The sequence below is a fragment of the Zootoca vivipara genome, chromosome 5, assembly GCF_963506605.1.
Source record: "Zootoca vivipara chromosome 5, rZooViv1.1, whole genome shotgun sequence".
Lineage (NCBI taxonomy): Eukaryota > Metazoa > Chordata > Lepidosauria > Squamata > Lacertidae > Zootoca > Zootoca vivipara.
Genome location: NC_083280.1, coordinates 12,901,658 through 12,928,404, shown reverse-complemented (window position 1 = coordinate 12,928,404; position 26,747 = coordinate 12,901,658). Strand labels below are relative to the sequence as shown.

Sequence of the window (26,747 nt, the reverse complement as noted above, 5' to 3'; positions counted from 1 at the left end):
GAGGCTGAGTGCGCCCGGCCGGAGACTCGGCGGAACCCCTGGGCCTAGAGGCCCGAAACCGCCTTCCAGGCCGCGGACTCCGCGGCGACCGTGTGGGTGTCGGAAACGTCCGGCGGAGCAAGTGAGGAGCCGCTGAGGCCCCCTGCAGGCCCACCGGGCCGAAGCCCAGGGCGCCTGGCCGACGGCCGAGCGGAGCTCCGTTGCCCGAGACCTCCCACCGCGCAACGATCCTGGGGGGCCTGCCTCGCGACTGCAGTCGCCATCACCCCTAGCTGCCCAAGAGGGGGAAGGAGCCCCCCCAAGCGAAGGGCCCCGATCCCGCAGCTCCTGCGCGCCACACGGGGAGCCTCGTGGGGACCCGAAGAACAAAGGCCGCACCGAACCTGCTGGCGCTGGCGCTGCTACCGCCACAAATACAGCCACCCCCAGAGGAGGAGAAAAGAAGAGGGGAGGACAGGGAAGAGAGGGCCCCACCACCACCCTCAACCCAGGTGAAAGGGTAGAAACCTCCCCCCCTCCAGAGGGAAACCCCCCGACCCCCGGACGGCCATCACACCGCCACCACCACAGCCACCACCACACCAACGCCCCCCCCAAGAAGGATAAAGAAAAGAGGAAAACAACTGAAAAATAAATAAAACCACTTTTTAATTTTAGGATTAGGAATTAATGGGGGTCCTTGTCACAATAGCGGCTCGATGAGGGGTCCTCGAGAAAATTTTGTTGGGAACCCCTGCGCTAAATCAATAAAAAATCAGTACACTATGTGGCATCGTCACAACCTTGTGGGCCTGTCCATGTGGCTGTTTCATTTGCAGACAGACAGTTGAGAGCACACTGATTCCCAGATGGTGGATCACAAGACAGACGTCTTGGGTAATCTTGGAAGAAGGAAATGTTAATCTGAAGACAGGTTTCAGAATGACATGGTCTCCAGCAATATGGTCTCTGCAGTACACATCTAGGGATGGATAGAAATTTTTCATTTGGTCCACATTTTTTAAGCAAACCAACTGCATTTTAATATTTTGTTGGAAGCTGCCCAGAGTGGCTGGGGAAACCCAGCCAGATGGGCGGGGTATAAATATTATATTATTATTATTATTCACACCTCCTGAGCTAACACACAGCCTGGGATGGATGCAATTATCTTTAGGATTTCACAATTCTCCAAATTTTGTGATACAACATCAGCTCAATGCACTGAAATGCTACAGACATAGCCGGAATTGCATCTGCAGTGATGAGTAGGTAATAACAGTTTAAATAAATAAATACTGTTTTGTGATCCAAGCGCTATTTAAATGTGTAATGAAATGTGAATTGCTGTACAGTTTCTTAAATAAATTAATAAACCACAGATTAATGGAATGAACTAGAATGGAATAGAGTTGTGTGAATGAATGCATGGAACATTGATACTGACCAGAAATAGTCTGATCAGCCTCTGGACATCAAAGGTGTAATAGTTAATGAAAGGAGTGGGAAGAGAGATTGGGGTGTGTGTGTGTGTGTGTGTGTGTGTGTGTGTGTGTGTGTGTTCATTCAAGTATCAACAGATACAACAGGTACAGTTTGTCCTTCCAATTTTACACAACAGGTTTACCTGTTTCAGAGAGTGTGAATTAAGTAAGTTTGCTGTGAATCAAACATGATGCAAATGAAATTTCACCTCCATCTCTATTTCTCAATAGTGGATTTTGCCTTATCCATCATATGCAATGCCCTCTGTCATCAGCAGAGTGCATGCAGAATACTTTGGAGTATGTAAGTTTATGCTTGCAGAGAAAAAGCCAAGCCATGGCTAATTAAGGTCACTAGCTCAAGCATCCTATGAGGCAAGAGTCAGATCCAGGTGTGCTGCTGGCTTGAACTTAGCCTTCCTGTGCTGCATCTCTGCTGGAACAGTGCTTTAGTGGAAAGGCTGTCTATTCTGTAAGCTGTCTGCCTTGAATGAGAGGCAGACAGAGGCAACATCACTTTATACTCGTACATAGTTGTTCTTCTACCTGTCAGTAAATTATACAGTTGCTGACCTTACTGAACCGCCGGGCATATTTCTCCTACAAACAATGTCCTAGATTCAATTGCACACTCCGCTGGCAAGCTGACTTCACTCTGCAGACAGTCTATGGTGCTTTCAACCCTTTATGGCGCATGCGACCATGCTTTTGCAAGGAATATTACTTACAAATTTCAGGACACGTTTAAATTCTGAACAAGGCAGTTCTTGAGTCATCCTGCCCCCTCCTGCCTTACGCATTTCGGATAAAGACTGGGACAGCTTTCATTCAGCGACAAACCTCATAAGGAACACATCTCAGGGAAGGAAAAACACTGTGTGGGTAGATGGCTTGCACCATTAATTCTCTGAACAATGCCACGAGCACTTCTTGTGGGATTGCACTCCCTACGTTAATAATGCTCTGTGTGGAGAAGTCACTCCTTTCGTAAATCCTGAGCCTAGAAATAATGAGCTTGGAGAGAAAACATGGCGTGTTTTCTAGCAAGTGATGACTGTGCCACCTGGGGAGCGTAGCTCTACCCTTCCTGGAAATTTGGCTCCCAGTTCCTGCTTATAATGAGTTTCCACTGATTGGCCTGGAGTCATTTCTAGCAGTTGGGAAACTGCATTTATAAATGCAAAAATCCGGGATAAGTTATTTGACTGGGGTGTTTGGTTGGAGGAATGCTGACATATTGGTTCCCAAGAAACAGGGATTGTGTTTTAGGCCATGCTACCGTTTTAGCAATTGTACACCTTCTCCCCTGAATGGCATGTGTAACCATGGCAGCAGGACCAGGCACTTGCTGTATTCTGTATCTAAGTTCCCTGAAGCCTATCAAAATAAAACAACAGAGAATATATATATATGGTGGGGGGAAACAAAATGCATTGCGTTCATTCTTTCCTATTTCTAATGTGCATTGCCACATTATTAGGACAAAGCAGCTTTGGGGCAGAGAAGTGATGGGGGGGGGGAAAGAGAGTTGGGGGGGGAATTGATACCCAAGATAACTGAATAAGTAATCAGCAACAGTAAGACGTATTGGTTTGTGTTGATTAAGGCCACATCTGCTCTATACATTTAAAGCAGTATCCTACGATTTTAAATGGGCATGGCTTCCTCCTGAGAACTCTAGTTTGACAAGAGTGTTGAGTATGGAGAACTTATGAAACAGCAATGAGATACTAGCTCCACCCAAGGTATGATGGAGAACAGCAACAACTGACAAAAGATATACATAATATAGTACAAGGGCAGGAAGAAACATCACAGGCAGAATAATAGCCACACACAAGAAGAACAAAGAGAGAGTTTGAAGGCTTCGCTTGTAGGAGTTTGAAGGCTTCGCTTGTAAATTATTTGATGTGTTAATGCGAATGGAAGTCGTTAAAACTGCAGCTGAGGTATATGGGTTTGTTATTCTGACTGGTGTGTAATTGGAATTTATATATATAAAAAAATTCCTTCCAGTAGCACCTTAGAGACCAACTAAGTTTGTCATTGGTATGAGCTTTCGTGTGCATGCACACTTCTTCAGATACACACCATGTATCTGAAGAAGTGTGCATGCACATGAAAACCCATGCCAATGACAAAGTTAGTTGGTCTCTAAGGTGCTACTGGAAGGAATTTTTTTATTTTGTTTTGACTATGTCAGACCAACACGGCTACCTACCTGTAACTGGAATTTATACGTTTTGGAAATGCAGAGTTAAAGTAAATTAATCAAATCATCAATCCTAGCATGTGGGGGCCCAGCAAAATAATATAATTTGGCATATGAACAATTGGCATTATCAATTGTATTATAATTTGGTATTGACAATGAGGCTTTTATTGGGTTATTGCAATTGAAAACTAATAAAAAAATCTTACACTGAGAAGAGCGCTGAGTTAGGAGACCCCTTTTCCTCTCACAGAGCTACAATTCCCAGAATTGTTTAACAACCAGTTGCTTCTCTTGGAGGGTCCTGAATATTTTAACTCTGGCTGGTGGCGGGGGGTATCCTAACAACTCTCAGCACCCTTCACAAACTAGAGTTGCTAGTTTATTGGAGTTTTTTTTTAAAAAAAAATGTTTAGTGCTTTAAATGTTTAAATGGTGCGCATGTGCCCAAAGTCAGACCACAAACAATTTATGTTGTGATTTAGCTCTTCGGTAGGCTGCATAAGAACATCCCCTGTGATAATTCAGAAAGGAGTGCATTGATTTTGCGTTCAACACTAGGATCTTAATCAATTAATTCTCTTTTGAAAATTCGCTCCACATTTGTTCCAACCATCTTCCTAGCTTTAGTTGTTGTGGTTCTGTTTTTGAAACTACATTTCGCTGTCTCCCCGAGATGTTTGTAAATCATCTTAAGACTAATTGACAAGGCAACTCAAGCCTTAATAACAACAAGAACAATACTTCATTGATTAGCAATGAATTTATTTAATCCTGCAAACCATCTCTCTGGCAGTCTGCGTTCTGCCCACAAGGCAATGGGATCCCCGGGGTGAAAAATATTACTTACACTTGTCCCAGGGCATGGTCTAAAAAGGTCATGAAGCCACTGCCTTGCTGAAGCTAAGCAGGTTTGGTTCTGCAGGAGTGACCACCTACGAACCACATGTATTGTATATCCTGCCTTGGATTCCAAGATGGAAGGAAGGTGGAATATAAATGTGAGAAGACAAAGGGGGAAATAATGTTAACAACCTAATGCTGATGTTTTCCTTTTACTTGTGTGTCTTCCCAGCTTTCTCTGCTGGAAGAGGCAGGTTTTGGAGGTGCCCTTCTTTATGCCGATCCTTGCGATTTACCGAAGACTCAGAACCTGAGCGAGAAAGCATTTATGGTGTCCTTGAACGGTGGAGGCGATCCTTCTACACCAGGGTACCCAAGTATTGGTGAGTATTACAAAGGGTATTTCCCCACTGCATACTGCTGTTTTGTTAAGCTGTTGGTTGAAAACTGGTGCATTAGAAGCATGGGGTAATGGTGGCCCGTAGGCCCTGCTGCTTGCTTATATTTATTTTGCTCCCCTTCGGTATGTGCACCCCAGGCTGACAGGGGCAAGCCCAGTCAATTTCACCACCTGAGGCTCTTGTGTTTCTGCCCCCTGAGGTGTCTGCCTTACGCTGCCTCATCTGTGGGGTGGCTCTGCAGACTCCTGAGATGTTGCTGGAAGCTGCTGCTGCCACTTCTCCACCAGCGACAGAGGCAGTGGGGTGGGAAGAGGGTGCCACCCAAGGCAGCTGCCTCAGGGACAAACCAGCCCTGTCTGGATGTTACCCAGACTGCATGATTGTACATGCACACCTGGGAGGGAATTCCGGGTGCTAATTTTAGCTGAATGGGTCTTACCTCTGGGAAGATATGCATAGGGTTTTGACTGCATGAGATGAATTTATGTAAGAAATTGAATCTGCTCCAGGGAATGGGAAAGTCCTGAAGTCCTGAATATATGTACGGCTGCTCAGTGTTACTAGCTGAAACAAGTGGAATTTGCTACCAAGGAGTGTGGTGGAGTCTCCTTCTTTGGAGGTCTTTAAGCAGAGGCTTGACAGGCATATGTCAAGAATGCTTTGATGGTGTTTCCTGCTTGGCAGGGGGTTGGACTGGATGGCCCTTGTGGTCTCTTCCAACTCTATGATTCTATGATTCTAAGTGGCTTAGAAATTCTCTCTGTGTGTTTCTCTCTGCCTCAATCTGTCTCACTTTCTAGGTGCAATAAAAATTAAAGTTTTGTTCTCCTGCAATTCAGACCATCTCTCACCCATGTTGTCGGAATCCTACGAAGCTTTCCTTTTGTGCAATGCCCTTTTTATCACCTGTGCCTGGGAGTTTCATGGTGGTTTGGTGAAAGAGATCACTTTGAACCTTGTAAAAACAGCAGCAGCAGCAGCACCTGGAATCCAGAGTTGCCATTGCATTTAACAACATGGAAAATGCCCAGCACTGATTATCCCTGGACTCTGACTGGAGAGGCAGGTGGCCGCCTTAAAAAAAACAAAAACAGCAATCTGTGGCTAATTGGGAGGGGACAAGGAGCAAGTGACACGTCAGCTTTTTTGCAGAGAGAAAAGCAAAGTGTAGTTGATAGTGAATTATGCCAGCACCTACCACTGAGTATTGGCAGCTGGTGAATGCTCCTGTTCTGATAGAATATTGGCAAAAGCCCTGGTTGGAGAAAAGCTTCAAACTGCTGCTTCCCTTGTTCCTATTATGAGTCAAGCACCTGGATCCTCAAAATAGGGAATTATTTCACAGTAGCTTATATTCCATGCTGGGCTAAGCGGGCAACCAAGTTCAGAAAACTTGACCTTAGTGTGAGATCGTCTACTGGTCTTCAGAGAGCCAGCGTTAAGAGCCAGTGGTTAAGAGGGGTGGACTCGTAATCTGGTGAACTGGGTTCGATTCCCCGCTCCTCCACATGCAGCTGCTGGGTGACCTTGGGCTAGTCACACTTCTCTGAAGTCTCTCAGCCTCACTCACTTCACAGAGTGTTTGTTGTGGGGGAGGAAGGGAAAGGAGAATGTTAGCTGCTTTGAGACTCCTTAAGGGGAGTGAAAGGCGGAATATCAAGTCCAAACACCTCCTCCTCCTCCTCCTCCTCCTCCTCCTCTTCTTCTTCTTCTTCTTCTTCTTCTTCTTCTTCTTCTTCTTCTTCTTCTTCTTCTTCTTCTTCTTCTTCTTCAACTGGTAGGTCAGGACCCACTTGATCCAAGGTCAGTCACAACTACCACTGTGCAAATATATGGCAGTAGATCAAGGGATGGGTCCCCAGGTGCATGTTTGGGTTAAAAGTGGGACCCCAAAAGTTTGAAGATACCTGGTCTACTTGGGTATATTGTCTTCCTGTTCCAACTTCTCTTCGCAGGCACTTTTGTCTGCTCAAATTACAAGGCCTGTGGATTTGGGGAGCTTGATAATTTCAGTCTTCACAGTTTCCTATACAAAATTCAACTTCTCTGCACCTCTTGGACTAATGTTTGGAACACAACTATATTTTAAATGTTGCAGCCCAGCTCTCAGAAGTTAAAACATATCAAGCCAGGCATTTATATGTGTCTCTGAATATGGATGTTTGTGCCTGGCAGTTCCAGACTGACCTCAGTTTGTGCATTTAGTGTGTGGGGGGGGGCACCAGGATTGTGGGACTCTTTACATAGTGAAATCAAATTGGCATTATTTGTCCTGAGTTTCAGTATGTTTAATGGCAATGACGCCCACCTGAGAGGTGCCAGAACTGAGTCCCGGCGAGTTCTGACTAGGTATAGGTATGTAAGTGTGTGTGACATGTTCCTCTGTAGCACAGCTCTCCTCTGTTGAGCCCAAGGCAGGATTACATGGCTAGGCTGAGAGCTGGTGGTTGGCCAAAGGTCACCCCAGGGAATTTCATGGATTAACAGGGAATTAAATCTGGGTCTGTCCATCTGTCCCCAGCCTGCCACCCCCATCCTGCTGGTCCTAGTCCAGCACTCAAACCAATATACCATGCCTAGATTAATGAAAAAAATAGAATGCAACAGAATTGCAGGCAAAAAAAGCGTGTTGAAGTTAATGCAGGCCAGAGGTAGGTTCATCCACCTGTATTTCTAACCCTGCTGTAGCTGCAGCAGAAGCTTGAGACTGTGTCCCCATCCCTGCTAGGGTTGCCAGTCTCATTAGTGGACAGGACTTCTGTGCCTTTAATTGCCCTGCTCTCTTTTGAGTCTGGAAACCTTAAAGAGAAATCAGCAGACCCCTTGTTTAATTTCCAAGCAAAGGGTCTGCTGGTTTCTCTTTAAGGTTTCCAGACTCAAAAGAGAGCAGGGCAATTAAAGGCACAGAAGTCCTGTCCTCTATTGAGTCTGGCAACCCTAATCCCTGCTATGTGAGCCAGTTTCAGACTCAAGGTGCCTGTTACATGGTGGGATGTGTTTCGCCCGTCTTGCTCTTTTCTCAATGTTTTCCTCTAACTGTTTGGTGGCAGCGGTAGCGGGGAGGGAGGGAAGGACCATTATGATCCCCACTGTGAAATTGTAACAAGGTTCCATCAAGAATATTTGGTGTGGTTACTTGTCCAGACACCGGAGATCTGACTTGAATTGGCACTAAATCAGCCGAAGCAACAGTGCTGTGACGCTGCATGACTGGAATGGCAAAGGAAGGTGTGTGTGTGTGTTGAGGGAGGGGGAGGGGGGAGGACAGTCAAGAGAAATATTTGCCTCGTTGTCTTCGAAGGGTGTTAGCTATTCACAGCATGAAATGCTATGACAGCGCAGTGGGAAGGCATTGAGCAATTTCTCGGCATCTCAGCCTACCTGACCTGGTGTTCTTAAGCACTGCCCTGGGGAGTGACAGAAGTAAATGTGGCAGCCTCCAGCTTTTCCTCTTGTTCATTTCACGAGGAACGTTTGAAGAATGGCTTGCTGTTTATCTGTTCACTTGACCTCACAACGTTTTATGTAGCCGCCATGAAAAGTAAAGTTAATTGAAACAGTTACACCACCTCTAGGACTAAGGGTCTACGGGTCTAGACCGTATGCACTGATTTTTTTTTGATGGATGCAGTAAATGCTCTTTTGGGGGGGGGGGGGTTCATAGAATACAACCAGAGATTTTGCAGGAGGGAAAACTGCATAGGCATGTGTGTGTGTGTGTGTGTGTGTGTGTGTGTGTGTGTGTGTGTGTGTGAAATGGATGGTTTGTGCCAAGCCTTTAACATTGTTTGCACATCTTTACAAGTCTGTAAATATGAGCTCTTGCCTCTTAAAGTCAAAGTCTTTTTTTTCCACCCCATCTAGAAACACAGCAGGGAATTCTTTTTTGCCTTCCTGGCTGCTTGTTAAAAGTTTGTCACAAGAACAGTGCAGATCACTTGACCCCCTCTGCTCATCGGATGCATTTATCCTTTATTTCTTGTATTTATATTCCGCCTTCCTATGCAATATGTTGCCAATGGAGGTTTACTGGCATTCGTCCCTCAGTGAAGGCTGCCAGAATAAAAACAGAAGGAAAAAATCCCAAATCTGTCTGTATTCTTAATAAAAGGGCAGACTTATCAGGATTCAGCTACAGGGAATTGCAGAATGAATAAACACTCATATGTTTATTGTGGGTTGCCTGTGGCCACTGGGAGAAAGGGACAGTGGGCTAGATGGGCCTCTGGTCTGATCCAGCTGAGTTCTTCTTATGTACACCCCTGGCCCTGTAGGAATTCCTTATGGAAGGCTTGCCATATCCTGGACATACCCAGAATACTGTAGTCGGAAGTAGTGTCTGGTTGGAAATCAGCAAAATGTCTGGGGAAATCTGGACATATGGCAAGCCATGTTGGCAGTGTCGGTTCTGCCAATTTCCTTCAGAAAATAGCTCAACAATTTTGCTTTTGTGTCCGAATTTTCACTTTTTGAAATATGGCAACCCTACCGTACGGAAGCTCAGTTTTTGCTGAAATCGCACAGTTGTTTCTAATGAGCAAACTTGCCTTTAAATGTGTCAGGGACAGGGCAGAGGAGGATTGGAGACCGCCTCCCCATCCTGACCCTCCCAGGGAGGAGGAAGAGGAAGACGGTATAGATTTACAACAGGGGGTTGAGGGAGGTCACAACTCAGAGGCAGATGAGGGGGAAACGTTGGGAAATCATGGGAGAGCCAGGGCAATACTTGGCTGACACGTTGTTAGAAAGCATTCCAGACCACCCTTCCATCTCCCAGAACCTGGGGTGCCTTGAAAGTAGGACAGCAAAGAAGTCAAAGATAGAGAGCAGGTAGCAGCACCCATAGAAGTGACAAATGAGGAAGTGGGAGAGACTTACTCAGGACAACGCCATTATCCAAGAGGCTTGGTTCTATAGCCTCTCTCTGAAATTGCTGCATAAAAAAAGGATGTTAAGAATCCTTCCTTTTATATTCTGCCAGCCTCCTGACAAAATGCTTGGTTTAGGAAAACCCTACGACTAAGGTTTGATACAGGAATCAGCCCACTGCCTCCTGTTTGAGAAAAGTTGCTAGACTTACCCTGATGCTGGAAAAGACCCTGATGTTGGGAAAGATTGAGGGCACAAGGAGAAGGGGACGACAGAGGACGAGATGGTTGGACAGTGTTCTCGAAGCTACGAACATGAGTCTGACCAAACTGCGGGAGGCAGTGCAAGACAGGAGTGCCTGGCGTGCTATGGTCCATGGGGTCACGAAGAGTCAGACACGACTAAACGACTAAACAACAACAACAACAGGAAGCTTCCTCTTACTATGTCAGACCATTGGTTCATCTATAGCTCAGTATCATCTTTACCACACCCACCTGGGCCTCTGGCCATGTCCACCAGTGTGGCATGCAGCCCCCAGAAGGTGGCCCTTGAGGGAATGCATACCTTGGACTGAAAAGGGTTCCCCAACCCTGGTGTATGGGATGAGGAGGGAGAAAGGATGAGGCCCAGAAGAGAAAAATGGCTAGCCATGAGGCCTTCTTCAGACTCGGAAATGCAGCGGAACAAGAGACCCTCCAAGTGTCCCTATTTTCCAGATTTATATAAAAACAAAAACACCACCCCGGTTTCCGATTTGATCCCATAATGTCCCGCTTGTTGTTAGGATGTCTCTATTTTCATCAGAGAAATGTTGGAGGTTTTGGAATTATCTGACCCCAGAGCCATCTGAAGGCAGCCCTGTACAGGGAAGATTTCTAATCTTTAATGTTTTTGTATATGTTGGAAGCTGCCCAGAGTGGCTGGGGCACCCAGTCAGATGGGCAGGGAATAATAATAATAATAATAAGATAAGATAAGATATCTTTATTGTCATTGTCCCCTTGCGGGAACAACGAAATTACTCGGTTGCTACATCCACTCAGATAAAGCATTCCACATAATCCAAAATTACAAAACCTAATTAAAAACAGTAAATATTATACAAAATAACAAGTAAAATAAGATGACTTCAAAGTCCAGGCTTTCCATTCAAGGCCGAAATCGCTCTAGAGAAGAAACTGTTCCTGAGACAGCTCGTTCTTGCCTGCATTGTTCTATATCTCCGTCCCGATGGCAGGAGCTGAAACATATGGTGACCAGGGTGCGTTGGATCTCTTGATATGTCTATAATAATAATAATAATAATAATAACAATAATAATAATAATAATAATAATAGAATAAAGGTAAAGGGACCCCTGACCATTAGGTCCAGTCGTGACCGACTCTGGGGTTGCGCGCTCATCTCGCATTATTGGCTGAGGGAGCCGGCGTATAGCTTCCAGGTCATGTGGCCAGCATGACTAAGCCTCTTCTGGCAAACCAGAGCAGCACATGGAAACGCCGTTTACCTTCCCGCTGTAGCGGTTCCTATTTATCTACTTGAATTTTGATGTGCTTTCGAACTGCTAGGTTGGCAGGAGCTGGGACCAAGCAACGGGAGCTCACCCCGTCACAGGGATTCGAACCGCCGACCTTCTGATCAGCAAGCCCTAGGCTCAGTGGTTTAGCCCACAGCGCCACCTGGGTCCCCAATAATAGAATAGGATGTCCCTATTTTCATCGGAGAAATGTTGGAGGGTGTGGAACAATAAGGAAGGGGGCCCCCACCCAAGGTCCAAGAGTGGCCATCTGAATAATGATAGGAATATCCATAGGGTGAGCCGTTTCTATGTGGGTTTTTCTTGCCTGCACTGTTTTCAGTCACTTGGGCTGTTGCTGGCAGGGAACTGTTCAGTTTTATCCGAGTGCTGTAATTCAGAGCATTCTCCTAAGCTGAAATCTCTCATCAGGTATATATATATATATATATATATATATATATATATATATATATATATATAATCTCAGCAAATGAAGATATGGAGAAAAGCTATTTACCAGGCTTCCTGTGTAAATAGCAAGACATCACTACTACAAGGAGTAAGAACCCCATTCCTGAGATAAGCCACTCGGTAATGGGATTTCTATCTCTGCCATTGGGTGGAGGGAGCGAAACAAACAAACAAAATATCATAAGGAAATGCTGAGAAAGCATCAGCGGTGAGATGGCTGCTATCTGTTTCTGAAATGCTGAAATACAACAGCTTAGTTCAGTAAATACCTTATGCTCTTGACAGAAGTTTCTAGAGAAATGCCCTTCTAAAAAATTAATCGGGCAAGTTATAGCAGTAGCAAAACCATGCTTTATATACGTGTTACTCTATGACAGCATGCATTGCACTGAGCTGTCCCATCATTTATTTGAGAACCACAGCTTGTTGGTTTATATTATGATGCCCGAAACATAATGTCTCTCCCTCCCTCCCTCTCTCTCTCTCTCTCTCTCTCTCTGTGTGTGTGTGTGTGTGTGTGTGTGTGTGTGTTACACATAGCTTTTGTAGTACGGTGGTTAGAGTGTAAGACTACAAGCTAGGAGACCGGGGTTAAAATCTCCAAGCTCATTTGGTGACCTTGGGCCAGCCACTGTCTCTGAACCTAACCTTTCTCACAGGGTTTTTTGGTGGTGATTAAATGAGGAGGGGAAGAACCATCTATGCCACCTTGAGCTCATTTGAAAAGAAGGTGGGATATAGAATCTCAACTAAAGCATCCATGGTAGGTGGTCATCCAACCTCTGCCTATAAATCACCAAGAATGGAGAGTCCACCACCTCTCATGGGAGACCGTTCTACTGCTGAACAGCTCTTAACCATCAGAACCTTTAGAAAGCTCTTCTTGATGTTCCTTTCTTGTAACTTGAAGCCATTGGTCCAGGTCCTACCACCTGGAGCAGGAGAAAACAAGCTTCCTCCATCTTCTAAGTGACAGTCCTTCAGGTATTTGAAGGTGGCTATCCTATGTTCTCTCAGTCTTCTTGTCCCCAGGCTAAACATACCCAACTCCTCATAAGGCTTGGTTTCCACACCCTTGATCATCTGGTCACCCTCCTCTGCATATATGGATAGATGAATATATATTTTTTCATCACACACTGTTCTCTCTCTCTCTCCCTCCCTCCCTCCCTCCCTCTCTCTCTCCCTCCTGTTTGTTTCCTTTTTTCAAAAACAAGAATTTGGGGCAAAAACAGCCAACTTTGTGAAACTGTAGCAAAAGCCAGCAGAACGCTCAAGAGGGATTCACGAAAAGCCCTTGACACTTACTGCTTTAGTAGTGTGGCATTGTTTAATTGAGCATAGTCAATTATTCTGCAGTATTTACAGAGGATCATTTAGAATATGCATAAGCACACAGACTGTGATTGAAATTTATGCCAATTTATTTGTAGTGAGAACAAGAATCCCATACTCTTTGTTGGCTGTTGTTTTTTAATCTGAGGTTTCTTCTTGCCTTCCTCTGCTTTTCTGATATTTCATTCCCTTGGAGACATGGAGATGAACAGGCAAAAATAACTGGAAAAAATCTGCAAAATCTAGCAGTTTCAATCACGCATATGCATCGTGGCATAAGGTGTTTCCTTGTAAATCATCTCAACTTTCACAAGATTTCTATAGCCCTTACTTGTATGGTCCTTCAAGGAGATATATAGCATAGAACTTGGAATTTAAATAGCCACATAATTCCCACCCCCCTTGCATATTTGCCTTTGCAGCTGTGAGAGCAATCTGGTAAAAACACTCTGCTTTTAGTTTGTTTTTGTTCCTTTTTTATATTGAATCCTTTCATAACAAACTCTCAAAACCATTTCATATACAGAGACCACTCTCCCAGTATGTGTGATCAAAATGGAAGTAATAGTATTTGCATGTTGTTAAGATGATGAGATCCCACTTCCTGTGCTGCCTAGCCGCATAGTCCAAACACAGCGGTGAAGAATTTCTGCAAGTAGGACAGGATAGGAACAGAAGAAGGAAAAGGCAAACTTTGCACCTTAGAAAAATGTATGATGCTTTCAAGTGCTGCTTGTCAATGGTTGTGTGCAAGTGAAACAAAAGCAGAGTGTGATTAGTGTATTTAGACCACCTCTGCTCAAAATATTTGTTATGCCCACCAAAAAAGTTTTCTGCGTAACTTTTGACTCAGATAGAACCTTAAACCTTGTCATGCTGAAATTTCCCCTGGTCTTCAGGCAGAAAGGAAACTCAGTTCTGATATTCTGTTTGGTCTTTGCAGAGGAAGAGGAGCTAATTCTTATGTAGATCAGAAGACCAGGTTAAGGACTTCAGCAGTCAAATAGCAGCAGCTCCTCTTTAATTTCGGCAACAGGTGCCTGCAGATTGACAGCTTGCAACATTTCTGATTTATGGTCAATGTGATCCTTACAGCTGCAGCACAAAGCTGCTTTTAATCGTATCACATGGTGGCCTTTGTTTACCACATAGGGAGATGTGCATCCATAATGGTTTGCCTCCTAGGGCAGCAGAACAAATTCCACAGTGTTTCACACATAGTGCGGGCTGGGCTGGGCTGGGGACTCTGTGCTGGAAACCAATTCCCCAGCTGTACTTTTGTTGGGCTTCCGTCAATCAGCTTCCCCCACCTTTCCATGCCCTCCCTTGCCTACCCTCCAGACACCCATACTATATTTTCTCATTTTACCTGTCTAAAACCCAATTAAACTGATATTCCCCCTGAGCTTCCACCGGCCTGCATGAAGCAATGAGATATCAGTGCCATTCATGCATGGGGGGAAATAACACTCCAAAAAGTAAAAAAAAAATGATGGAAGGGGAGGGGCATGGAACACAGCGGGGGGAGGGGAAAGCAAAGGCACATCCATTTGTTCTTTTCTCATTCTTTCCTTCCTATAGCATTCTGTTTGGTTTCTTTAGACCATGCAAAGTTGTCACCTGAAAGTCAAATAGATTTTGTTCATGCTTCTCTATGTGTGCTTTTGAGGGGGATTATAAGAATTTGCCTGGAAACAGGTTGTTGTTCACCCCTCCCCCTTCCCTTCCTCCCATCTCACTTCTAGAAATTACAAGCTGATCATCTCTGTTATTAGAGCGCTTGCTTATTAATGCTGTGTAATGAGCTAATCAGGGGATAATTTTTTCCTTTCGTGATGAAGATCAAGATTGAGGGTGGTTGGGAGGGAGTTGGTGATTTGGCTTAGAAGATCAGGCTCATGCTGGAAAATCCTCCTGGGAGTCATGGAATAAGACTAGCACCTAACCCCCAACATTTTTAGAGGAATCTTGGCGACCCCATCACTCACCCCTTCATTGCTGCTGACCTCTTCCTTGTTCACCACAGCAACCCACTCACTCGCTTGTCTCCTCTCTCCCCCTCTTACCTTTGTCTGCCGTGTTCGCCTCCTGCTCTGCAGCCTCGGGAGATGCCACGTGGTCCAGAGTGGCCTGGGGAAGGTCGCCCCGACCTGTACAGCCTCAGTAGATGCCATGTGACCCAAAGCGGCCTACTGAAACCTAAAATCTCTTGGTTTTTGGTCCCGTGCCAGAGCACAAAAGCAAAAGCGGGGCATCCAAGATCGAGATCAGAAGCAGGGGTGGCTCAATCCTGGATGTCCCGGTGAAATCGGGACACTTGAGGGGTATGCTAGTCCACTAAATAACTAAATAACAGGAAGCGATGGGTAGGAATAAATGGCATGAAAGGGGGATGAGATAGATTCATGGAGGCATTGTGCAACATACATAAGAATGTCAGAACATCAGAAGAGCCTACTGGATCAGGCCAATGGTCCATCTACTCCAGCATCCTCACAGTGGCCAACCAGATGCTTGTGGGAACCCACAAGCAGCATTCAAGCCCAAGAGCACTCTTCCCCTCCTGTGGTTGCCAGCAACTGCTATTCAGAAGCATTGCTGTCTCCAGCTGGTGGAGGCAGAGCATAGCCGTCATGACTGGAAGCAATTGATAGCCATCTCCTCCATGGATTTGTCTAACCCTCTTTTAAAGCCATCTAGGTAGGAGGTCCGTATAGTTAAAGCTATGGTTTTCCCAGTAGTGATGTATGGAAGTGAGAGCTGGACCATAAAGAAGGCTGATCACTGAAGAATTGATGCTTTTGAATTATGGTGCTGGAGGAGACTCTTGAGAGTCCCATGGACTGCAAGAAGATCAAACCTATCCATTCTGAAGGAAATAATCCCTGAGTGCTCACTGGAAGGACAGATACTGAAGCTGAGGCTCCTCCAATACTTTGGCCACCTCATGAGAAGAGAAGACTCCCTGGAAAAGACCCTGATGTTGGGAAAGATGGAGGGCACTAGGAGAAGGGGACGACAGAGGACAAGATGGTTGGACAGTGTTCTCGAAGCTACGAACATGAGTTTGACCAAACTGCGGGAGGCAGTGGAAGACAAGAGTGCCTGGCGTGCTCTGGTCCATGGGGTCACGAAGAGTCGGACATGACTAAATGACTAAATAACAACAACAACAAAGGTAGGAGGCTAACACTGCCTCCTGGGGGAGTGAGTCGAACTATGCACTGTATGAAGGAGTACTTATCTGTCAATCTTCCAACATTCAACTGCAATGGATGTCAACAAGATGTGGCTTCAGCAGAGAGGTAGAAAAACTTTGTTCTATCCACTTTCTCCACTTGTATAATGTCGCCTCTTGCTCAACTTTTCTCTAAACTTAAACGCTGCAACCTTTTTTCACAGGGGAATACAGAGGTGGGGTAGCATCCAGAGGTGCACAGCCCCACTGTTCCAAGACCCATCCCTGCTATTCGTCACCTTGCCATTGATGCAGCCAACTGGCTGATTGCCCGCCCATGGTGATGGTGATAGTGGCTGTCACTGGAGCCCTGAGCAAACCCTGCAAACTCTCTGCTGACTTTATTATTCAGGTCCAGTCCCTAATGAGGCAATGGGGAGTTGGGGAATGTGTGTGCAACCCAGAGGCCCCTGATAAGCATTGCTGCTGGTCTCCTTCATCCAGTACTTGTCACAAGACTAGAATATAAACATCACTGGTCAGGGGCAGCATGGCTTAACTTGCTTGAAGACTCAGCGAGGTGGAAAGACGGACACAGAATACAAAAAAGGAAGTTGGAGTGGCATGCGTTGCCTTGCTTAGAGTGAAGAGGAGAACAGATTCTTCTTCGGGCATGCAGAATGATCATCTCAGGTGCAAGGCTGCTGGAGTAGTCTGTTGATGGGTGACTAGGGAACTGTAGACCCTTGCCGATTCTGGAAGCTTGGACCTGGTTTAACTTTATGCTGAGTTAATAGACACTGGCTTGCTTTATGCCACCTTGCTGTGCTTAGGATTGCTGCCTAAGTGGATCAAATCAGATGTTCTGGGGATTGCTTTATTTGGTAGAAAGATAAAGGTATCTGAATGTCCTGGAGGTCTTATGTGGGCATGCATATAAATACAATCGTACCTTGGTTGACGAATGCCTTGCGACTCGAACGTTTTGGCTCCCGAACGCCGCAAACCAGGAAGTGAGTGTTCCAGTTTGTGAACGTTCTTTTGAACTCAAAAGTCCAACATGGCTTACACGACTTTTGATTCACTGCTGGAACTTCCTGTAGTGAGGATTTCTCTCATTGATCAACCTTGCAGTGCCTAGGCTTAAGTTTCTGCTTTGCACGCTGTCCCAAGCATTTTTGGAGCTGAGATGCTTGGGGTATATTTAAAATAACAACAAGGCTGTGCTCAGTAGCAAATTCATCAGAGCTGGTGTTTATGAGAGGCAAATGCTGGGAGCTTGCAAAGCCTGCCCACCTGCAAGCTTCCCAAAATTTATCCTCCTGGCTCTGCAGGTGAATCTGAGAGCAGCTTTAGGAAGCTCACTCACCTCTAGCAAACATCTAACACTCTCGCTGTAACTGCAGATAAAAGTTTTGAAACAGCTGATATGTGGATTCTCCCTGTAAATTATATAGTATCTTTATGTCCTTCCGTTTTTAATCTTCCGTTCTGTGTGGGGTTTTTTTGTGTGCTTTTTCTCAACTGACTTGTGATAAAGTTCAGTATCTGTTTAACCTGATATGGAATTGTGTGCATCCCGAGGCATGTAGTGCTAGGAGGCTGGGACCACACACCGCGGCTCCCAAAAGCTGCCATGCAAACACCTGCGTGTGCACCTGCATCCAAATCAGCAGGCAGCATTTGGAAGCAAGCGCCACAAAGTCAGATGGCTGATTGTTTAAGCAATTAAAGGTGTAATTAGGTTTATAATTGAACTTTTGCCTGGCGTGTATTCTGAATCTGGCAAGCAAGGATAAACCCACCAGTCTTTAGCCCAGCTTGATATCTGTTCAAGCTCATTGCTAGCCAGGCTTAGCAGATATATGCATTTGACCAGTGGGGGTGGGGGTAAGCCTCAGGTTTTATTTATATGCAGGCACACATTTTGTGGTCCCACCATCTTAGGCAATGGAGACTTCTTTGCAGCTATTTTTACCCTGCTACTTATATTGCTATTTTACCTGCTACAATCGCAACCGTTTCCCTCTCCCTTCTCCTCTTTATTTGGATAAGTTATGATTAAAATGGATTTCTTTTGCAAGTCTCTCTATAGGATACTGTACTTGTAAAAGAAACCAAAAAAGGTATTAAATCTGTAAGTAAAATAAGTTCCCAACTACATTTTCTCAAAAGCAATTTGTTTCTGAGTGATTCGAGATAAAAACTGTTGCATTATGATCTTTGTCAGTAACCGTATGAAGGGGAGTTCAAAAGAAAATGGGACCATCATTCTCATTTGTTTACTGCCATGTTTTCAGGAACTGAGTCTTAGATTTGCCATTTATTAAGCCAGCAAGGCCATCCTCCCCAGTTTCTTTCTTTTCTTTTTTTAAAAAAGGCTATGCAGGCTGATTAGATAGAGAGGAGCAGATATTTGCCTCTCCTGTGTAGCATCCAGGCTAACCACCCATTAAGGTGGCTCTCTCTGGATCCCCAATTTCTGCTTGCTTTGGCGTTCTATTTCTGCTCTAAACGTGTCCATGTTAACTTGTATAAAAGTAAGGCACCTGACATCACTATATAGGAAGGTGCCTTATCTTGAGGAAGCTCATTTGTCTGTCTAGTCAAGTCTTATCTACACTGCCTGGCCATGGTCCTTCGGGGGTTTAGATAGATGTTTCTCCCAACTCTGCCTGGAGATACCAAGCATCATACCTGGGACATTCTGCATGCAAAGCAGATAGTCTGTGACTGAGCCGCTGCCTTGCCCATCATCCCTTAGTACCAGAGTTTTATCGACTCTTGAAGTACGGGCACCAGAACCTTCCTGTGTTCAGAAATGGGCACCTGACCAAAATGACTGATAGTCAAGTGGGTGGGAGGGAGAGAGAGAGAGAGGTGCCATTCAAAACTTTACTCTATGAATTTTGCAATGCAGTTCTCCTACCAAGTAATGTGTACAGAAATGCATATACTTAAGTAAAAATGCCCCCTTCATGGATCAATGCCTTGTCGTGGCGAAGGGGCTTGAATAACTCAGAGAAGCTATGAGCTATGCCATGCAGGGCCACCCAAGATGGACAGGTCATAGTGGAGAGTTTTGACTAAACGTGATCCACCTGGAGAAGGAACTGGCAAGCCACTCCAGTAACCCTGCCAAGAAAACTCCATGGACAAAGACAACAGGCATATAAAAGTTATGACGCTGGAAGATGAGCCCCTCAGGTCGGAAGGCGTCCAACATGCTACTGAGGAAGAGCGGAGGACAAGTACAAGTAGATTCAGAGCTGATGAAGCGGCTGGGCCAAAGCCGAAAGGACGCTCAGTTGCGGATATGCCTGGAAGCGAAAGGAAAGTCCGATGCTGTAAAGAAAAATATTGCATAGGAACCTGGAATGTAAGAACCATGAATGGAGGTAAGCTGGATGTGGTCAAAAATGAGATGACAAGAATAAATATCGACATCCTGGGCATCAGTGAACTAAAATGGAAGGGAATGGGCGAATTCAGTTCGGATGACTATCATATCTACTACTGTGGGCAAGAATCCCGTAGTAGGAATGGAGTGGCCCTCATAGTCAACAAAAGAGTGGCAAAAGCTGTAATGGGATGCAATCTCAAAAATGACAGAATGATCTCGATACGAATCCAAGGCAGACCTTTTAACATCACAGTAATCCAAGTTTATGCACCAACTACCGGTGCTGAAGAAAGTGAAATTGACCAATTCTATGAAGACCTACAACACCTTCTAGAAATGACACCAAAGAAGGATGTTCTTCTCATTACAGGGGATTGGAATGCTAAAGCAGGGAATCAAGAGATAAAAGGAACAACTGGCAAGTTTGGCCTGGGAGTTCAAAATGAAGCAGGGCAAAGGCTAATAGAGTTCTGTCAAGAGAACAAGCTGGTCATCACAAACACTCTCTTCCAACAACACAAGAGACGACTCTACACATGGATATCACCAAATGGGCAGCATCGAAATCAGATTGATTATATTCTCTGCAGCCAAAGATGGAGAAGCTCTATACAGTCAGCAAAAACAAGACCTGGGGCTGACTGTAACTCAGATCATCAGCTTCTTATAGCAAAATTCCAGCTTAAACTGAAGAAAGTAGGAAAAACCACTGGGCCAGTAAGATACAATCTGAATCAAATCCCTTATGAATACACAGTGGAAGTGAGGAACAGGTTTAAGGATTTAGATTTGGTGGACAGAGTGCCTGAAGAACTATGGATGGAGGCTCGTAACATTATACAGGAGGCAGCAACGAAAACCATCCCAAGGAAAAGGAAATGCAAGAAAGCAAAATGGCTGTCCAACGAGGCCTTACAAATAGCGGAGGAGAGGAGGCAAGCAAAATGCAAGGGAGATAGGGAAAGATACAGGAAACTGAATGCAGATTTCCAAAAAACAGCAAGGAGAGAAAAGAGGGTCTTCTTAAATGAGCAATGCAAAGAAATAGAGGAAAACAATAGAATGGGGAAAACCAGAGATCTGTTCAAGAAAATTGGAGATATGAAACGAACATTTCGTACAAAGATTACCATAATCAAGGACAAAAGTGGTAAGGACCTAACAGAAGCAGAAGACATCAAGAAGAGGTGGCAAGAATACACAGAGGAATTATACCAGAAAGATATGGAGGTCTCGTACACCCCAGGTAGTGTGGTTGCTGACCTTGAGCCAGACATCTTGGAGAGTGAAGTCAAATGGGCCTTAGAAAGCACTGCTAATAACAAGGCCAGTGGAAGTGATGATATTCCAGCTGAACTATTTAAAATTTTAAAAGATGATGCTGTTAAGGTGCTACACCCAATGTGCCAGCAAGTTTGGAAAACTCAGCAATGGCCAGAGGATTGGAGAAGATCAGTCTACATCCCAATCCCAAAGAAGGGCAGTGCCAAAGAATGCTCCAACTACCGCACAATTGCGCTCATTTCACACGCTAGCAAGGTTATGCTTAAAATTCTACAAGGCAGGCTTAGGCAGTATGTGGACCGAGAACTCCCAGAAGTGCAAGCTGGATTTCGAAAGGGCAGAGGAACCAGAGACCAAATAGCAAACATGCGCTGGATCATGGAGAAAGCTAGAGAGTTCCAGAAAAACGTCTACTTCTGCTTCATTGACTATGCAAAAGCCTTTGACTGTGTCGACCACAGCAAACTATGGCAAGTTCTTAAAGAAATGGGAGTGCCTGATCACCTCATCTGTCTCCTGAGAAATCTCTATGTGGGACAAGAAGCTACAGTTAGAACTGGATATGGAACAACTGAGTGGTTCAAAATTGGGAAAGGAGTACGACAAGGTTGTATATTGTCTCCCTGCTTATTTAACTTATATGCAGAATTCATCATGCGAAAGGCTGGACTAGATGAATCCCAAGCCGGAATTAAGATTGCCGGAAGAAATATCAACAACCTCAGATATGCAGATGACACAACCTTGATGGCAGAAAGCGAGGAGGAATTAAAGAACCTTTTAATGAGGGTGAAAGAGGAGAGCGCAAAATATGGTCTGAAGCTCAACATCAAAAAAACCAAGATCATGGCCACTGGTCCCATCACCTCCTGGCAAATAGAAGGGGAAGAAATGGAGGCAGTGAGAGATTTTACTTTCTTGGGCTCCTTGATCACTGCAGATGGTGACAGCAGTCACGAAATTAAAAGACGCCTGCTTCTTGGGAGAAAAGCAATGACAAACCTAGACAGCATCTTAAAAAGCAGAGACATCACCTTGCCGACAAAGGTCCGTATAGTTAAAGCTATGGTTTTCCCAGTAGTGATGTATGGAAGTGAGAGCTGGACCATAAAGAAGGCTGATCGCCGAAGAATTGATGCTTTTGAATTATGGTGCTGGAGGAGACTCTTGAGAGTCCCATGGACTGCAAGAAGATCAAACCTATCCATTCTTAAGGAAATCAGCCCTGAGTGCTCCCTGGAAGGACAGATCGTGAAGCTCAGGCTCCAATACTTTGGCCACCTCATGAGAAGAGAAGAATCCTTGGAAAAGACCCTGATGTTGGGAAAGATTGAGGGCACTAGGAGAAGGGGACGACAGAGGACAAGATGGTTGGACAGTGTTCTCGAAGCTACGAACATGAGTTTGACCAAATTGCGGGAGGCAGTGCAAGACAGGAGTGCCTGGCGTGCTATGGTCCATGGGGTCACGAAGAGTCGGACACGACTAAACGACTAAACAACAACAACAAGTAAAAATGCATTTTTGTTGTTTAGTTGTCTTAGTCATGTCCAGAGCATGCCTTGGAAACTCTCACTTTCTTCTCAAAGCTTCTCCTTTTTTATGAAAAACCCAGCCAGATGGGCGGGGTATAAATAATAATAAATATATTATTATTATTATTATTATTATTATTATTATTATTATTATTATTATTATTATTATGTCCGTGGAGTTATCCTGGCAAGATACTGGAGTGGTTTGCCAGTTCCTTCTCTAGGTGGATCACATTTAGTCTAAACTATGACCAGTCCATTTTGGGTGGCCCTGTACGGCATAGCTCATAGCTTCTCTGAGTTATTCAAGCCCCTTTGCCACGACAAGGCAGTGGGAAATTGCATATACCAATCACATGTCTATATTAAACAAACTTGCATGTAAAAATGTGTATATTAGCTAAAGCTGCATGCAAAAATGCATACATTAGGAAAAATTCACACTAAAGAGTTTTCGTGAGGACTTTCCCCCTCTTCAATCACAAACTGATGCGGAAATCTGGAGAACCGAACATATGGTTGGAAAAGGGGGGAAAAAAGGAAATGGCAATTGACCAATTCATCCAACCCTCCTAAAGGGCCTTCCAAGATCTGGATCTGGCATTGCTGAATGGTGCAGTAATCACCACTACCTTTAGCATGGGAGTCGTGTAAATTGTTGCTCCCCTGCTGGCAATGAAATCCCTGGGCTGTTCTTCTGCACCTATCCTGTGGGAGAGATGTCAGCATGTCACTCACTGCTTCACCGTGGAAGGGGGACGATCACCATTCAGTTTGTTTTGTTTTATTTACTGCAAAAGTATCTATCCTCTATCCTAAAGCCGGATGAGAAGGGCAGTGTGGAGAAATGGAAGCTTGTTTGGTCTTGGCACAGAGCAGCACCTCAGCGTCGATTGAGTGAATCATACAGATCACTTTCCCTGTGGCAGTCCCATTCGAGTAAGTGGCCTGCTTCTCACCAGCTGGCACCGCCGCTCCTGTGACTGTAGCTACTTTTTATATATCTTCGCAAAGTGCTGACAGCTAGAATTGCCACTGAATGGTGTCCTAAGTGGAATTTGAAGTGAATTTGGGAAGGTCTGCTCAGGAAGAGCTTCCAGGGAAGGAACCTGATAAAGATTGCTGAAACTTCCTCCCAGAGGGAGGGAAGGAGTATCCGCAGTGTCTGAACACAGAGCATAGGAATGAAGAGATCCACACACACACATACCACACCCCAGTTGTCATTTTTTACTGCGCATTCATGATGATTTGTGCTCCCAGTGGTATCAGAGCAGTTGTACATGATCCTGCTCTCGATACTGTTGACACCTCCAAATGAGGGCATGTCCTGTAGCTTCCTGCCAACGTCCTGTCAGTTTTAAAGGCACAAATGTTTTGGTTTCTGTTTTTTCTACTGCTTTGGTTGTGCCATAGTTGCAAGAGCGTCCCCTCCCCATGGCAAGAAGCCAATGGCGTTTGGAAAGTGTCACAGAACAACTGATAAAGCGAAAAGGCATATGGCCCAGGTTTAATGCATCCCTAAGACAATATTATTGCATTGACAAAATTTTACAGAATGAAAAAAATAGCAACATCCCCTCACTAGTCTCCACCACTGGTGGAAAAGTGGCTCTGGGAACAGTGCCTGCTTCTGCTCAGACCTCACCAAAATATTGTGAGATCTTGTGGAGTGCATGAGATCTCGTGAGATTTCGGTGACATCTTGAGGGATCTTACTGGAACCCACTGTTGTCAATGCCACTTTGCCTCAGGGGACAAAATGGAACACACCACCCCTGTTCTCAACCTTATCTGGAGATGCCACGGATTAATTCTGGGACTTCTTGCTTACAAGGTAGACTCTCTACCGCTGAGCAATGACCCTTCCCCAAATGTTGCCAAATGTCTTTGTTTCCTAGCCTATTGGGCTCTCTCTCTCTCTCTCTCTCTCTCTCTCTCTCTCTCTCTCTCTCTGTATGTGTGTGTGTGTGTGTGTGTGTGAATCTAGACCACCATGTTTGTTTGGATATAGTGATTCTGTACCTCTGGAGTGAGCTAAGGTTGCTGTTTTATTCTCTATTAGGGAAACAAGTTTTGCTTCAAATGCTTCTTCCATGTTGATGGTGGCATTGACAAGTGCATCTGTTCAGCGTACTTAGAAGAAGAAAAAAACCCTTCCCAAAGCCCTTGCGTTCTGTGAAAAAAACTGAATTGAAGTAACTAGTGTCTCAGAGTAATGCAAAGTAAGGATTTGCATATTTATTGAAAGCTGTGTGCTGCAGAGACCACACAGCTCAAAATGTGGAATGAACAAAAGTTTATGCTCTCAGTTGAGATTTCCCCCTCCTAATAGGTGTCGGCAAAAGGGCCCATTTTCCTGATGCCCATTCTCTCCTGATGTAATACTGGTAGGAAGGAGATCAATTTTTTAAGAAATTTGAAGTGCCTCCTGTTGGTATTGAACGTACAGAGGCCATGCCAGTTTAAAATTTGCTTTGGAAGTGATTTCCCAATTCTCCTTATTTTTTTTCAGCAAGAGGTTTTAATAATATTCTGTCCACTTAACTATAACGGAAGCAATATTGAAAGGCTATTAATGGTTAGGAGAGAGGCAGCTGTAATTTTTGCATGCTGTTAAGGTATTATGTAAAAGCTATTTTTACCTTTGTTATAACAATGGCACATATGGGAAATGGGGTAGGGGAGCAAAATGGATAATGACTCAAAACTCCTTGTACCACTCAGACTCACGCCCCTCTGGGGAACATTAACAGAAGCAAGAAGTGTAAGTGGTATTTGAGCTCTACTTTCAGCTAACTAGGGAACAACAAGAAGAAGTTGTCTTGTAGAGCAATTTGCAGACCTGCCTTTGGGCAAGATGGATAACATGTTTATGGAAATCTGGGAGGACAACTGCCTCTGTGTCAGAGCCCACAAACCTTTTGGGGATGGTTTCAGTTTTGAAGAGGTGCTGTGGGTGCTAGAAATAAAATGGCAGATGCTATGGTGTGGCCTAAACACAAAATGACTAAAGGAGCAGAAAAAGAGACATGCATACCCACCAACATTTCTCTGATGAAAATGGGGACATCCTGTTCCATACCCTCCAACATTTCTCCAATGAAAATGGGGTGTCCTATTCCATATCATCCAAACACTTCTCCAATGAAAATAGGGGCGTCCTACCATACTCTCCAGTATTTCTCTGATGAAAATAGGGACATTCTAAGGAAAAGTGGGGCATTCCAGGACCAAATCAGAAATTGGAATAGCTTATGTAAAATTGGGACTGTCCCTGGAAAATGGACACTTGGAGGGTCTGACATGACCACAAAATAGTGTAAGCAACCCCCCCCCCACACACACACACATGAACCGTCAGTGGAGAAAACGGTGCTTGCATCAGTTTGCTCACAGAGAGAAGAATTTTGCACTTCTCAGTTCAATGTGGAAGGGGAGGTGGATGTCCAATCCTGGCATCAATGAAATGAAAGCATGTTCAGGGTTGGGGTTTCAGTGTCGGAGAGGCCAAGCTAGTGTAAATAGCAACTAAGCAGAAAGAGCAAGCAGTCTCTCATCCATTGTAGCTTCTACTGAGAAGCCATGAAGTGTCATTCATAAACAGTAGGGTCTGGGGTCAGTAGTGCTACCAAAGACACATATCCAACAGACTAATGGCAAACTGATTATTCTGGTGTGGATCTTTATGCAGCCCAAGCTTCACCATGCACACTCAAGAGGGAAGTGTTAGGCTCAGGGGGACTCCAAGGCATGCAGAAAACAATAATAAGGAAAACACTGAGGGTTGAGAAACCCAGCAATTGCTCAGTAGAGATTGATCATGCTCACCAGGCCTAGAATGCTAACTGACCATTGCTGGGTGGAGATTTTGGGAGGAGAAATGGAATGGAAACTCTCCCAGCATGGGAGAGTTGTGCCACCAAATAATTTTGGTGCTTAGATGTCATGGTAGGTGGACCATTCAAATATTCTGTTCCATGTGTGGGTATCTAGAAGGACCTTGAATCATTGACGAGGAAGGCAAGAGAAGTATTCAGCAGGTAACAAATGGAATATACAAAGATGCCCTATACTGAGCCAGACCACTGGGTTCAATGCTGTCTATGCCAACAGGCAGTGTTTCTCCAGGTTTCAGACAAGGGACACTACCAGCCCTATCTGGAGATGACTTGGATTTAACCAGAGGGACTTTCTGCATGCAAATATGCTCTACCACTAAGCTAAA

The 26,747-nt window shown here is 44.7% G+C and overlaps 1 protein-coding gene across 5 annotated transcripts in view; it reads left to right on the top strand.

Moving 5' to 3' along the window:
• The window catches only part of NAALADL2 (N-acetylated alpha-linked acidic dipeptidase like 2), a 798,353-nt gene that overhangs the window by 525,045 nt on the left and 246,561 nt on the right, over nucleotides 1-26,747 (top strand). For all 5 annotated transcript variants that reach the window (XM_035134128.2, XM_035134127.2, XM_035134132.2 and 2 more), the window contains one exon: nucleotides 4,751-4,901. In XM_035134128.2, the coding sequence (XP_034990019.2) occupies nucleotides 4,751-4,901 (151 nt within the window). The remainder of the gene's footprint in view (nucleotides 1-4,750; nucleotides 4,902-26,747) is intronic.